Genomic DNA, 15037 nt, shown 5'->3' with positions numbered 1-15037 from the left:
CGCAGTGTCTCTTAGGAAAGAGAGGTGCTCCAGACCCTTGACCATCTTTGCGGCCTTTGCTGGACGCTCTCCGGTGCCGGGTGGAGCAGGGAGGTGTCCGTGCGGGTACCCGCGGCCCTCCCGAGCCCCTCCGGGCTCCTCCCGCCCATGGCGGCCGCTCCGCCCTCAGGCCCGCGGCGTTGCGCGGCGGCGCCCCCTGGCGGCGGCGCGGGGCGGTGCGGCCGCCCGCAGCCCGCCATGGAGGAGGACGAGGCGGGCGCGGCGGGCGCGGAGCCGCGGGGCTCTCGCCGCCGCTCGCCCAGCCCTGGCTGCTTGGACGTGAGCTCCAGCCGCTTCGACCCGCTGCTGGCGCTCTACTCGCCGCGCACGCCGCTGCCCTTCCCCGCCGCGCCTTGCTTCAACAACCTCGCCGAGTACGAGAGCTTCCAGCGCGGCCTGCGCCGCCCGGGCGGCCGCCGCGCCGCCCCCGCCCGCCGCGGTGCCACCGCCGGCCGCGCGTCCCGCCGGGGCCCGCCCGCCGCCGACCCCGAGCGCATCCAGCGCCTCCGCAGCCTCATGGTCAACGCGGGCCCCGAGCAGGACGCGGCTGAAGGCGGAACGGCGACCCGGCGGCGGCGGGCACCGCGCAATGTCCTCACCAGGATGCCCCGTAAGGGCGCGGGCCCGGGCTGGGCGGGCAAAGGGAGGCAGGGCTGAGGGGGAAGCGGAGGGTGTGAGGACCGGGGTCATGCTGAGGTGGGTCAAGGGTTGCGGCTGGGCCCGGCGTGGAGTTTGGGGAATTTGGGGGTGAGGAGAGAGCGGTGGCTGGCAGAAGCGGTTGGGTGACAACGGGGTGTGGGTGGGTGCTGTGGGGAATGATTTAGTTTGACGAGAAATGACATCTCCCAATGCAGAGGCACTGGCACAGGGTGCCCAGAGAAGCTGTGGCTGCCCTATCCTGGGAGTGTCCAAGGCCAGGCTGGATGGGGCTTGGAGTAACCTGGTGTAGTGGAAGGTGTCCCTGCACATGGCGGGGGAATTGGAACGAGATAGGCTTTCAGGTTCCTCCCAACCCAGACCATTCAGTGATTCTCTGAAATGGTGTGCAGGAATGAGGAACAGCATTTCACAGAGCTGCTCACACAGAGATGACACTGACTTCGTTGTGATGTTCTGTTCTGTTAATTGGTGAATTACATGCAGTACATCCTCTTGGTTTTAAGGAGAAAAAGGATGAGACAGTGCTGTATTCTCAAAAGTACTATTTTAAACCAGGACTGGTATTAGCACGTTGCTCTCTGAGCTAATATCAGGGTCATGTTTGCGTCAGTCCAGGGTGTAGTTGAACCATAACCACAGGGTAAGTGTGTAACACACTGCTGTTACTTGGTTGCTAACCAGACATCCTGCAGGCAGAAATAGTGGCATTTCTGGTAAAAGGATTGAGGTGAGAGACAGTTGTGATGTAAATTCATTAGCTGTGATGATGATATATATTTCTTGTAAAAATGCAGTCAGGGTAAACATCCCCTATGCTACTTGGGCCCCCACCAAGAATTAAATGTCATTGCTGTCAGGTGAGGTGTAACTTTAGTGCACTTAATTAAAAGTTCTGGGGTTCATTTTGGAATCAAGTTATCTTTTCACCATCACTTCAATTTTTTTTTTCTAAAAAGGCAAAGCCCAAAATGTTCAATTTTGAATGCCCAAGGCAAAAACCTTTTGCTTGGACACTAAAACGCAATGTATTCATTGCTATAGATTCTGCATGACCTTAAGTATCACACTTAGTGCTCTGGACAAATTCAGAGGTTCTGTTGGCACAGGATTTCCAGAAAACTGACCTTAAATATTGATTTACACAGTTTTTTTTTCTTCAATTTTTATCACCAGTACAAACTGAGATATTTTTTATTAAGAACCATTAAAAACACATACTTAATATCCACACATCCATGTCTGGACTTCAAAGAAGACTGGCACATCTGTAACAGAAAGTGCTATTCAGCAGCCTGGGGTGTTTTAAGAGTGATTTATAGCCAAAATTGTGTGCTTTCCCTGTAACTGGGAGTATGTCTGCAAAACAGGTGTTTGGAACTTGGACTGTGTTGGATCAGTTCAGGAGGAGCTATTTATTATTACTTTGCATTCACCAAGGGGCAGAGAATTCATGTGCAAGGCAGGTGGAAAGGCTTTTGACAGTGTTCTGAGTTATTTCAGCTTTTCTCTTGAGGTTTTTCTAACCTTGCCTCTTAATAGAGTCTGCCCTGAGGACAAGGACTTGAACTTAACCAGAGTTTAGATCTTTATTTTCACCCTTTTGGGGTGCTTGCCTTCTACTTACAGTAGTTTTGGAGTAATTTTTCAGAGTTCTGGTATTAAGCACATGCTTATTTTGTACAGGTAGGGGTTGGATTTTGAGTTCCAAGTAGGGAACTTTTTTTCCTATGTATTGAAACCTTTTTCATGCCGGGCCTTAACAACACAGGAGGCACAGGCAGATTTAGTTGTGAGCAGACGCTGCTCTTTGCAGCCCTTAGTGCTTGCAGAGGAGGTGTGTTCTAAAAACAAATGCTTTGTGTTATTTTTTCTGAGAATGGTGAAGGTTGTTGAAGGGTTTTTGGGTGTTGTGTTCTGCCTTTTTGCTCAGATGAAGCTGGAGGTTTGCTGTGGAGGAACCAGAACCTTACACAGCAAGGAAAAGTGGGCAGAGTGCAGATTTGGTAGAGCTGTGTAGTGTTGTCCTGGGTGCTGAGAGGCAGAGGCATAGTTGGAAATAAGTGATGTAGAATTCTGTAAAAAGTTGTAGATAGAGTTCCTACTTAAAGGGAATATTGGAACTTAAAATCTAAAAATAAGTCTGGATTTTAAATTACTATGTAAGTTCTCAGGGTTGGTTAGAAAAAAATACTGATTTGTGATTGGAAGCACCAATTTGATATTGTGGTGGTGTCATCTGTGGTTTCTGTGATGGATCTGGCAATCCAGAACATGTTTATTGTCAGTTCAGCTGAAGGAGACACAGAGGCTCATGGAATGACCCCCTAAGCAAGGCTGGGAGGTGCTGAGACAGTTTATGCCCTGTGTGAAACCAATTTCCTGCAGTTATCCAGCTGGAGAGGGCTGGCAAGAAGACAGTGGATCTCAAAAAATAAATGTGATTAGGTTAATTCAGAGGAAACTGATTTAGATTTCCCTGCTGTGCCATGAATTACCCTGCAGCCCTGTCCTGCAGATCAGCTGCTTTACACAGTCACTTTACACTCACAGGAAGCATTTTCTGGTGTGCAAATCAAACCTTAAATGCACAATCCCTAAGGCACAAGGTGAGAGATCATCTCTGGCTCACATATTTTATTAATATGAAGAACTGTGGAAGATTTTAGACCAAGTCTTTTCTCTGACTCTTAGTAGAAATTGTACAGCATTCCTGGGACCATGTTTGCACAAGCTAAGGGGTACCAATGGGTGGAAGTCATAAATATTATCTATCCCTCTAGATAAGTTAAACTTGCAAAGATTTCTGGTGTGCAGACAAGGCTTGTGTGAGCCAGGCAAGCTGTAGGTTTTACTGAATTCCTTCACTTTTGCTCTGGTTAAAGCATTATTGCCCTGGGGTTTAGCATGGTTTGCTGGCTGCTCCTTAGAGTAATTTTATTTCCTTGCCAAGGACTTGTACAGCTTTGAAGGATGTTCAGCTGGCTGCTAAAATCTTAACTGAAACAATGCATTTTCATCAGTTTAAACTGATCCAGTTTAGTAAGTTGAAGGATTTTGAGTCATTCATTGTTTCAGAAATCTCCTTGTAAAGAAATGGAACAAATCTGCTACAATTCTTTATTTGCAGCTCATAACTAATCTGAGGTAGCTTTAACCAGGCTTTTGTCTTTTCTGTGGAACTGACTCTGCCCCCGTGAGCTTTCTGTTCTCTCTCAACCACTTTTATTTACAGTTCAGATTACTTGGCATGTTCTTGAAATGTAGCAAAAAGATTTTCAGCTAAGACTGATTTGGCTGTGGGCTATGTAAAGCAAAACCTTCTTGTTTTCTGAGGTCTTGGTTTTCCCCATTGTAAGAAGAGTTTTGGTGGTCTGGTAATGGCAACCACAGTGTGCTACAGTGCTTGGGGCTTTGTCATTGCTATTGTTGTGAACACAAGTGTTGTGCCAAGCTCTGCCATACTTGTACATGGAGTGTATTTCTACATGGTTTTTAGATAGATGGATATTGAAGAGAGAGTTTTTACAAGAATATGTAGTGACTAGAAAAGTGGGAATAGTTTCAAACTGAAAAAAGTAGCTTTAGATTAGATATGAGAGAAAAATTCTTGCCTGTGAGGGTGGTGAGGGCCTTGCACAGGTTGTCCAGAGAAGCTGTGGCTACCTCAGCCCTGGAAGTGTTCAGGGCCAGGCTGGATGGGGCTCTGATCAACCTTGGTCTAGTGAAAGCTGTCTCTGCCTGTGTCAGGGAGTTGAAAGAGGATGATCCTTAATCAATCTTCCAACTCAGGCCATTCTATGATTCTATTCTGTGATTCTGTATATTTTGGTGAAGACTGGTGATGTTCTCTTTCTGTTCTAGTCCATGAAGGGAGCCCACTGGGGGAGCTTCATCGCTGTGTCCGAGACGGTGTCAGAATTAATGTCCACATCCGCACTTTCAAAGGGCTTCGTGGAGTCTGCACAGGGTTTTTGGTTGCATTTGACAAATTCTGGAATATGGTAATTGTTGTTCTAGCCCTTGATTTGTAACTGTTATATTGAAATCTTGAAATTTGCAACAGGTTTAAGCAAATGACATATGGGGAAGGTTAAGGTGGTTTTGTGGTTCACAAATGAATTTGCTCTGGTACCAAGCTCTGGGTTTCAAACTGAAGTGGTACTTGGTGTTGGACTGGTACATCTGGGAGGTGCCCAACCATCTTAGAGAGGTTTTAGGTGAGAGAGAAGCTTTGAAGAGTTCCCAACATCTTCAGAGGTTTTGTATAAGAACACAGGAAGGTGGAATATGAGGAATATCAGAAGCTTCCAGAGCTTTCTCTGCAAAACCCAATCTTTCTATAGGGCTGGGTGCTTCTCTGTTTTCTTTCACAACATCACTGAGCTGCCAGTGACAAAAGCTTTTCCTTGTTTTCTACCTTGTGAAGATCTTAAAGAAATAGATGGAAAAGAAGCTATTAAATATTTGCAAGCCTGGAGGTGTGAAACGTTTGGAAGTGGGAAGGAGGGAAGGATTTTGCAGGCAAGGATCACAGAGATTTTGCAAGTAATTCAGAATGAACTTTGCTGCTGCTTTTATACCTCAGTACAATTTAGATGATTAAAAAACCAGCTCCAAAGCACAGCTTGTTCCTGGGATGGATTTTCTCTCAGAACATAATTTCATAATGCTTTTACACAAAACTGGTCCAAAGCTGCTTCATGTTTTATTTTAATTTCGATCTTTTAATTTCTTTTATCTTTTTTTAGGCCCTGACAGATGTGGATGAGACTTACAGGAAACCAGTAATGGGCAAAGCCTTCTATGCAGAACCTCAGCTCTCACTGACCCGAGTAGGTGACATCTCCTGTTTTGTTTCTTATTAGGAGCCCCTTTTTCAAAGAAATAAAAGGGGAGCACTGATTTGGAACCCATGTTTACATTTGAAATATTTTACCTCCTTTTATTACAGATGACTCTAAAATAATTTGAACTGAGAAAAAAAATACCCAAAATGTTTTCTGATCTTTCTGAAAGTACTTTAGGAGTTCGGTGTTACTGAAGCCCCGCTTTAGAATCAGATCAGAGTTGCTGCCACTTCTTAATGTAACATGCTGAGCTTCTAGAAGCTCACTCTGGGTTTTGAAGTGTGATTTGTTCTCTGTGTTTTATTGCACCTGTGACTGATCAGGTCTGTGTTTGTCTTGCCAGGGAATGTGGCAGAACATCCCTCTGGTACTGAAGTTTCTCACGGCACAGTCTGTGTCTGCATCCAGAGAAACAACACAGCTCTTTGGTAACTTGAGCTTCTAGTCTGGGTACTGTGAAGCTCAAGATCTCCAAAGCTGTCCACTCTCTAGGATCCAACTGCAAATAGAGTTGTTTACCACGTTGACAGCTGAAGAGATGATAGATGAACTTCTGAACAATGAAGGGAAAAAAAAAGTGACAGGGCAGTGCCCGTTGAATGGCAGCAGCTCCGGGCTTTTTGAACATCAGAGAAGCATCACAAAAACATTTAAACTGTTTCATTGTGAGGAGTTTGCTTTCAAATTCCTGCCATTTAAATCTGTTTTCTGATAGATCCCACCCTTCCTTTTTTTAAAGACTAGCTAAAAATAATCAAGTTGTCATTGTTCCCTTAGCTCACTCTCACAGGCGTTGGCTTTCCATCCTGTTGCTGGGAAGAGAGAAGCTAACCAAAAATCTCATTTGTCATTATTTCATAAAAGCTTGTCTGCTGCCAGATTAAAAGCAATTTCTTTTCCAGTTTCAGCACCATGTATTCTTAGATTAATGAGTTTATGCAGTGCTTTGGGTCTGCTGCTGTAGCTTTTATTATTTTTCTGTTGTTTGTGGTCTGCTCACCTCCCCAAATACCCACATGTCATCTTTTAGTTTGTTTTGGGGAACACAAAAGATCCCTCAGTTTTTCAGTGTACAGACTTTGCTAATGGAGGCCCCTTATCTTAGGGATTCATGTCACAAGGATGGAGATCTCTCTAAAACTGTCTGACAACATTAAAAGAACATGGGGAAAAGTGAGCTGTAGGAGCAACTTGGTATCTCTGTTTCTCCTGACCAAAGTTAAAGGCTACCACAAAGCAGTGTTGCACCCCAAATTAAATTCCTTGGTGCTCACATTAAGACAGTCATGACCATGCAAGAGACTTATTTATCTTCTCTCACTGTTTGACTTTGGTAAGCAAACATGGTCTTTATTGCTGGTGGAGATTTGTCACTGTGTCTTGTGAGCTGATTTGGGATGGTACATGAAAATACAATGTAGAAGTGTGGAGCAAATGTCCTCTCTTGTTTTTAGAGTGTGGTCATAGATACAATTGTTCTTTTACAGCTGTTTGACAGACTCAAGCTGCAGGAATCCTCGAGGAAGAAGGGAGCTGAATCAAAGACTGTCTCAGAGGAGCTGGCCCTGACAAATGACTCTCAGACGCTGAGCTTGAAAGTTGGATCTGGACGAGGGAGAGCAGAAGAGGAGCATGAGAGGCAGAAACACTTGGGCAGAGCTGGAGAGAAGAAAACCCCAGGTGACAGAAGTGAAGCTGATGTGGGCAGCAGGACTGCCCACACAGAGGGGGCCAGTGCTGCTGGGGCCCGAGCAAGGAGCCAGTCCCGGAGGAGAAGGCGGCCCAAGGTGGATTATCAGCAGGTGTTCACACGCCACATAAACCAGATCTTTATTCGAGGAGAGAATGTCTTGCTTGTCCATTTAGCACATTGACTTGGCTGAGCCTTTGTCAGAGTATTTATTTGATAGCATGACTTGCTGCTGCAGCTCCCATTGCTATTTAGAGTTGTCATTGAGTAGGATGGTACTGTGGCTGGTTTCCCATTGCCACCACAAGGTAGGGGAAAGAATTGTAACTTTAGCATCCTGGGCTTGATGCCAAAGCAGCCTCCTTAGTTCCCTGTTGGGGGTCTCAGGAGAAGGTCAGCAAAGCAGTTGTTTCTGTGATATGAGGGAGTTAAGCAGAGATCCCACTGTTTCTTAAAAAGAAGCTAAATGGGGAGGGTTGTAAGAGAATTTTGGTGTACTCTGTTACAGGAGCTACTTATGACACACATTTAAGGATAAGATCTGGACCTGCAATAAATCAGAAATGCTCTTTTGCACATTCTGAATAATATCACGAGGAAACTGCAAATGGAACCAACAGTTTATCTGCTGCTGTTACACGGATGTCCTCTTTTCCAGGCGGAATTCTGACAGCCATTTTGAAATAGTTTATAAAACATTGGAGTCATCCTGCTGATGGCTACTGGCCTCTTTGCCATAGTTAGCTCTGTAATGTGTGATAGAAAACCTCTTAATTTTAAACTGCTCTTTTAATGTGGGTGATGGCAGGACTGTAACTTGTTTCCAGTAACAAAGCTTAAGCTCTCTTTGTAATGCTGTGCTTTGGCCCTGTGTCACCAGCAAGCAGATGATGTAGCTGATCCAGAGACATCCCTGTTTGGAGTTTATCTGTGGGTGAAGATGGAAAACTATCCTTTTATATTTCACCTATTTGCTACTTAGTGTAGCAGTGAAGCTGGCAAAGATTGGGTTTTTCTCAGGTGTGTTTGTGCTGAGCACACCTGTCCTGTATTTAAACACCTTCCAAGGCTCCCTCTATTGAAACCAGAGGTGCTGTGTCTCTAGCAGTTCTCATGGAACAGGAATCTTCATGGGTCTTTTCTGTCCATGTGAGGCATGCATCATCTAATTCCATCTTTGGAGATGTGCCTGACAAGGTTTTGAAGTATAGAAGTTAAACTCAACTCATCAGTGTGTCATTTTGCAAGGGTTTAAATTATTGCAGGCCAGGCCAGGGTTCTGCAGGTATAAACTGCTTTCCAAAAAACCTACCTGCAGAAGTAAATTAAGCTGTTCCATTATGTAGCCTGTCCCCTTTGTTGCCAAAGGAGATTTCATGCTGCTAGTCTGTATTCATCTCAACTGCCTTGTGCTTTGCAGCAACTCTGTGTGTTTAAGCTGAAGATGGGAAATTGCTTTATAGCAGGACTTGCATATAGATGCCCTGAGTTCTCAAATTGAGTGGCTGTACATGTAGGTGACATGGATTTCTGTTGCTGCAGATGCAGCATTCTGCTTGCTTGGTCATTAGGGATATGTCTGGTGTTTGGGTGAATCACAGAAATCATTTAGCAGGCATTCTGGACACACAAAGCAGCTGTTTGCCTCTGGGGGAGCTTGAAACTTATGTCAACATTTCACATGACATGGGGTTTGATGAGCTCAGCCACTGAGCTCAAAGCCAAGTTCAGCCTGGGACAGAGTAAAAAGTACTGTTGAGGCAAAATAGTTTCATCAAGGGTAAAAAAGAAAAGAAAAAAAAAAGAAACATTCTCCACAGCTTCTTCTGAAACATTGCTTTACTGCTGTAATCCCATCCCTCTGTGAACTGAGACTAGGCACTGAAAAGATTCTTCTCATGGAGGTTCTTGTTTCCCCTGCCTTCTCTACTGTTCTCTAATGTACTCTGCAGGTTCTCCCTTTTTTCCTTTCTTCATTTTTTTTTCCCCCCCCTCCCTTTCTCCTGTCAGTACTTTGTCTCCTGAGGACATTCTAAACTCTGGTTTACAAAGACTGTTCTTGTTGTCCTGGCTTTCTGCACTTTTTCCTGGTTGGCTTTCTATGTATTAACCAGAACCCTCACAAATTACTAGAAACATGTGAAGCTAGAAACAAGGTGCTTATCTCTGCTCCTGACTTCCCAGCAGCTTTTATTGCAAGTGAATATTTTCTTCCTTATGTTTTGGTTGTGGGGATTTCCTCTCTGTTGTCTGGCAGCTTTGTTTTTATTTCAGCTGCTTGGGATGACTCCTCTCTGCCTTTTCTGTTAGTACCAAAGGCCTCTGGTTTTGATCTCTCCTCTTTCTTTCATATTTGACCAAAGGGTGTCAGATCACCCCCAGGCTGATATACAGTGACAACTCATTGAATTCATGCTTCTCTTCACTTCATATTCTTAATTCTGTTTGTCTGCCTAGATTAAGTCTTGGACATTAACTAAGATACAACTACTATGAGTGTTTTTGTGGCTGTGCTGCCCTTCTTTGTCCATTGACACTTCCCCAAGTTCTCAGTTGCTGCTGGAAGTCTCAGTGTTTCCTTTCATAGTGGGTTTTTCCCTGAAACCTTACAGATGTTTGTTGCTTCACATCTACGAGTTTCTTTGTTTACATTCTATGAAAAATGCTGGTGCTTAACTTAAGTTTAAGTTAACTTAAGTTTGTGCCTTGATTTTTATATCATCCCTGACCTGTTCTTCCAGAATCATCACCATGGTGAGCAAACCTGGTTAAGGATAGTAGTTTACCTGCTTTTTTTGTACTACCTCATTGTTAAAAGTTTCCTCCTCTCATCTGTGAAGTTGGTTAAATTGCTCTCTTCCAATTTAGATTTAATTAATTACTTGTTGGTTCTTTGTTTGTTTCCTACTTTCCTATCCACCTTTCTCATTATTTCTGAGCTGCTTCCTAATTACTGCTGCTTCCTTTTCTACAACTTCAGATCTTCCAAAACATCTTCCTTTTCCCACTTTTTCTGGCATTGTATATTTTTAAAATGCATTAATAAAATGATATCTTACAGATTTAGTCTCTTTAAAGCATCGCGATCGTGATGAAGCAAGTGATCCTGTGGGTGTGTTGTCACTTGCTTGTTCAATACTTCAGATAATTTAAAGTTTATTTAAAGTTGAATGTCATGTTCAGAAATTAATTCTTCTACCTCAATGAAGTATTCTCCTAAATCTGTTTTAAAAAGAAAACAAGCTTTGGAAACAAATGAGCTTTGGTTTCCAGTGTTTTTCTTAATTGTTTCTGGTTGTTTCTTTCTATGGTTTTCCTTTTCCAAACTCAACATAAAATTTTTTGTTCAAAAAGTTCTTTGCTCCCAGCCCTTTCTCTCTTGCTGCAGTGATGCTGTGAGCACAGACACACCAAAATCTTTGTGCTAAGGAAGAGTAAGAAACAAAGAGCAATGTGAGAGTGAAAAAGCTTTGGGCAGATGTGAAATCCTCCCTGAAAGGATCCACAGGTTGCCACCTGTCCTGTATCTCTAGGACTTTACTCAGCCTGGTGTTCAGCCAGAGGTTCTTAAAGTGTGTTTGGAGTGAGGTACCCAGTTACTGCAGGGAGAAGTTTTCTGCAATAACTTTGAAGAAGCATTGGGATAATTTGAGAAAGTTTTAAAATAATTTCTCATTTCCGGGATTATTTATTAGGAAATGTTTTTGCACAGGTGCTTCATTTTTATCAAACACTTCTTTGGCTGTGGTAGTAAAGAAGGTAAGGCCAAAGGGGAGAAAAGGCTTATAAAAAAGTGTGGGTTTGGTTCCTTCTCTCAACTGACTTGTCCAGATTGTTAATTGTCTGGAAGATTTTTTTCTGACCTACAGTGAAGTACTTAGCATGTCCTCGGCAGGTGATTACTGAATTAATCAGTGAGTGCTGTTTTCCATCTGCTTCTTCTCCTTCAGTGTTTGGATTCATTGTTTCTTTTGCAGCATTCCCCCACAGCATGGCAGTGTCTCAGCAGGAACAGGTCTGAGTGCCCACTGGTTTTTACCCTTCCCTAAGGAATGTTACCCCATCCAGTTTTGAGTCCAGAGAGCCTTTGGCTATTCTTGATTTTCATACTGTTCTCTTTAGATTTTTGGAATTATTTGGTCAGAAGAATTATTTATCTTGGATAACATTACTTTTTGGAGTAAACTGATTTTTTGAATATTTTTAAAAATAATTTTGTTATTTATTTTCTTTCACAAAGTGTTAGGTTTTCCTAGTTGGTTGCTGCAGTCACCCACTTGCACATGTGAATCACTGGGTGAAGAGGTGTGCAGGATAAGAAAAAACAGAAAGAAAGTGTCTAATTTTTATTGAATTTGACATTCTGTCCAACATTCTGCCCACACTCACCCTGTTTCTTAATGGCACTGACCTAACTGAGACAAGTGGAAAGTATTTCTTCCAGAATCTTGAAGGAAAATGGAGCAGGGACAGCGGACTGAGAACACAGTTTATGAAGATGTTTATGTCCCGGTAAAATTCCTGTCTTTCATTAAAAATATCAGAGTTATAAGCACCAATTAACACTGCAAGCTCTGCCACTGAGTAAAACTGGAAGGCACAGTCCTGCACCTTTTCAGAGGTGATGCAGTGATTCCCTCAGCCAGGACAGCTCTTGCCTGAGAAACTGCTCAGGTATATACCAGTGTCTGCCTCAGAGCATATCTGCAAATACTGCCAATTAATATGAGGATGTCTTCTCTCCTGCCTGCACTGCCAAGTGTAAAATATGAATGCTGAGGTCTGCAGCGTCTGCAGCCCAGAACTACTTCAGTTCATGCTTTCGCTTCTTGACATTGGCTTAAAAAAATTCAAGTTTGTACAAATAGCAATCCTAAGACAGTTCATTAGAACTTTAGGAAAGGCTGCTGCTGACTAGAAATAGTGTTGGAAATGTAAGTTTTTATGGAATTTGTGAAATTCTGATTGTAATTAAAGTATTGTAAACCAGGAAATGCTGAGAGGGTTGGGATTGTTCAGCCTGGAGAACAGAAGCTTTGGGGTGACCTAACTGCAGCCTTCGAGTACCTGAAGGGAGCTTACAAGAAAGATGGAGAGAGACTATTGACAAGGGCCTGGAGTGCCAGGAAGAGGGGGAATGGCTTCACACTGACAGAGAGTAGCGTTAGATGGGATATTAGGCAAAGACAAAGGAGGGGAGAGGAATTGCTCAGGTGGTGATAACTCCTTGACACGGGAGGAAGCTTTCTAGCCTATGCCTGGGGCACAATCCTGGCAGCAGTGTGCAGCTGAACTCTGTAGATGAAGGGGAGGATGCTGAGCCATCTGTTGAGTGCAGCCTCCCTTTTGCTGTGAGCCTTTCAGAGCACCTGAACTGCCCCTGGAATCTCTGCCAGGCTCCACCCTTAATGATCGAGCCTCTTAACATTTTGCAGGGGAAGCCCAGTGGGAGAAGATGGAAGTAAACAAATTTGCCCTTTTGAGGTACGGATGGAGGAGGCTTGGCTTTCGTTGTTGGCCTCCTGGGGTGCAGGAGAAAGGACTACTTTAATGGGGAAATAGCAGAGGTGCTTGAGTCATGATGTTTGTAAGTCCTTTCAGATGTCACTGTAAGTGCTCTTGCTCTTAGCTGGTGGAATCGAAGGCCTGTCAGGGAAGGGAAATGCCTCCTGATGTTCCTGGATAACTATCTTATTAGCTTTTAGCTTTCTGGTGTATACCTGGATGACTTTGTTGAAAAAAATTAGTACACCTGAGACTTTTAGTCAGTCTTCTATTCGTTTAGAATGAAAAGTAGTTTGATCAGTTTGTGTGAAAACATATCCATCCTTTTTTCCTCTCAAAAGATCAGTGCTCTCCCTCAGGAAAGAAATGAAAGCTGCTCCTATAGCAATTGCTTCTGATTTCCACTGCTTCAGAGCAAAGTGCAGCTGTGCCAAGGTGTCTTCAGCTGACACATTATTCTGAGAGGACAAGATGAGAGAAATGTTTGGTTTCCCTAAAACTAAAATGGGCATTACAAGGGGAGCAGATGGGTTGACCTCTTTTCAGGTGGTGCACACGCCCACTGTAGTTGCACGGATTGGGACTTGTGAACCAATCAGTCACCTGTAAAGCTTCCTTAGGGAGCCACAGAGGAGCAGCATGAGCCACCAGACTGATGTGGAAGTCAGGGGCTGACAAATTCTGCTCTTTTCACTGCCTCTCTCTCACTGAATGGCCTTGGCAAGTCGCTTCCATCCCTCTCCCTGACACTCCACAGCTGTAACACATCCAAGGGCACTCCTTGCCTGTCTTGTGAGGAGCTGGGGAAGTGGTAAATGCTATACAAGTGCCAAGCGTTGTTATCAAAACTCCGTCTGTCAGGAAATGCAGACACATCGACCCTCTGCCCTCTCCAGGCTCGTGACTGTTAGTTAACCTCACCTTGGCACACAAAAACCATGTGGGGAATCAGGTACAAAAACACTCTTCAGTCTTGAAATCACTGATGTCTTCAAGGTCACATTTGGTGACTTCAATATCTGTTTCACAGCTGCAGTTCCATGTTTGGGTCAGATGGTGATAAATGAGGGTGTAACTTGTTTGTAACAATTCCTTCTCTGTCTTCCTAAACATTTTGTTTCTTAGGAAGCTGATGCTGCTATAAACATATTGGATAATAACTGAATTTGCAATATTCTGCTTTCCAGATATAAATGTTTATATTTAAAATTGCTAAGACTGCAATGCAATAAATATCTCCATGTTACAGTTTGCCTCAAAGCATGGTTTTTTTTGTGTTCTACCAATACAGTGATGTGCATTGTGTCAGTGAAGGAGCTGGGAATGCTGTTGTTAGGACAGATGCTGGATGTGGAGACTCCCAGGTGTGAATAAAGCACTGCTATCTAGTCACATAACGGGACAAACCCGTCATTTGTGTGTTCAAAAGGGTATTAATCTACAAAATAACAATACCATGATACTTGTCTCTTAGAGATGCAGAAGGGAAGTGAACTTTATGTTGATAGATGTAACCACCAGTGGCCTGCTCACTCAAATATCTGTTACCTTAGTGTGTGCTCTTCCACAATGCCATCAGGAGATGGTTTTCCAGGAACTGAGGAGGTCCAGAGCCAGCATCCATGTACATCTGCTCCAGTGTGTGCATATGCAGTGGGGAACCTGACGTCCAGGAACCTTTCTAATCCCATGGTAAGTGATGCTGATACGTTTGGATCAGAGATGCCTTTTTAGGGAGAAATTCTCCCTTCTGCAGGTGTGGAGGCCCTAGCACATGTTGCTTGGGGAAGCTGTGGCTGCCCCGTCCCTGGGAGTATCCAAGGCCAGGTTTGATGGGGCCTGGAACAACCTGGGGCAGTGGAAGGTGTCCCTGCCCATGGCTAGAAGGAGTAATTGCCATTGCAGCCTGGGGACCCCATCGCAGACAGGAGGCAGAGGCTGGAGGGATGCTCCCACTCAGGAGCCTCTCTCTGCGAGAGGATGGGGGAGAATTTCAGGGCTCTGGACTTTTCCCTTCCATGGGCACCAAATGCTCCAGAAAGGTTGTCCAAACACTCCCCTGTGTGCTACAGCCCTTCAGGCTTCTCTTTATTCCACTGGGAATCTCAGCCAGAGCCTCTCCCTAGGTCCGGGCTGTGCAGCTATGGAAGCACCAGGCGGGCTCTTAACGAGCAGGAATCCACTGATGCTCCCTCCGGGAAAAACGGGAGATTCGGGCTCACCGGAGGTACCCCCAGCCGTGCGGTGTGGGGGCTGCGGGGCCGGGCCGGGCCCATCCCGATCCCGGTACCAATCC

The 15037-nt window shown here is 44.4% G+C and overlaps 1 protein-coding gene across 1 annotated transcript; it reads left to right on the top strand.

Annotated features, from left to right (window-relative positions):
* The first annotated feature begins 216 nt into the window (after positions 1–216).
* LSM11 (LSM11, U7 small nuclear RNA associated) lies at positions 217–13995 on the top strand. Its single transcript, XM_015642179.1, has 4 exons — positions 217–649; positions 4561–4700; positions 5448–5531; positions 7034–13995. Exons 1-4 carry the CDS (start codon positions 238–240, stop codon positions 7418–7420), a joined length of 1023 nt encoding a protein of 340 aa, XP_015497665.1. The 5' UTR covers positions 217–237; the 3' UTR covers positions 7421–13995.
* The last annotated feature ends 1042 nt before the right edge of the window (positions 13996–15037 follow it).

The sequence above is a fragment of the Parus major genome, chromosome 13, assembly GCF_001522545.3.
Source record: "Parus major isolate Abel chromosome 13, Parus_major1.1, whole genome shotgun sequence".
NCBI lineage: Eukaryota > Metazoa > Chordata > Aves > Passeriformes > Paridae > Parus > Parus major.
The sequence above is the reverse complement of the archived record's forward strand: the minus strand, read 5'-3'. Positions and strand labels throughout refer to the sequence as shown.

Bases quoted from the DNA above. Each gene is read 5' to 3' on its own strand.
- LSM11 (XM_015642179.1), top strand. From the start codon at position 238: ATGGAGGAGGACGAGGCGGGCGCGGCGGGCGCGGAGCCGCGGGGCTCT. The intron at 4,701-5,447 runs GTAATTGTTGTT...ATCTTTTTTTAG, and splicing joins TTGACAAATTCTGGAATATG to GCCCTGACAGATGTGGATGA. The intron at 5,532-7,033 runs GTAGGTGACATC...GTTCTTTTACAG, and splicing joins CTCAGCTCTCACTGACCCGA to CTGTTTGACAGACTCAAGCT.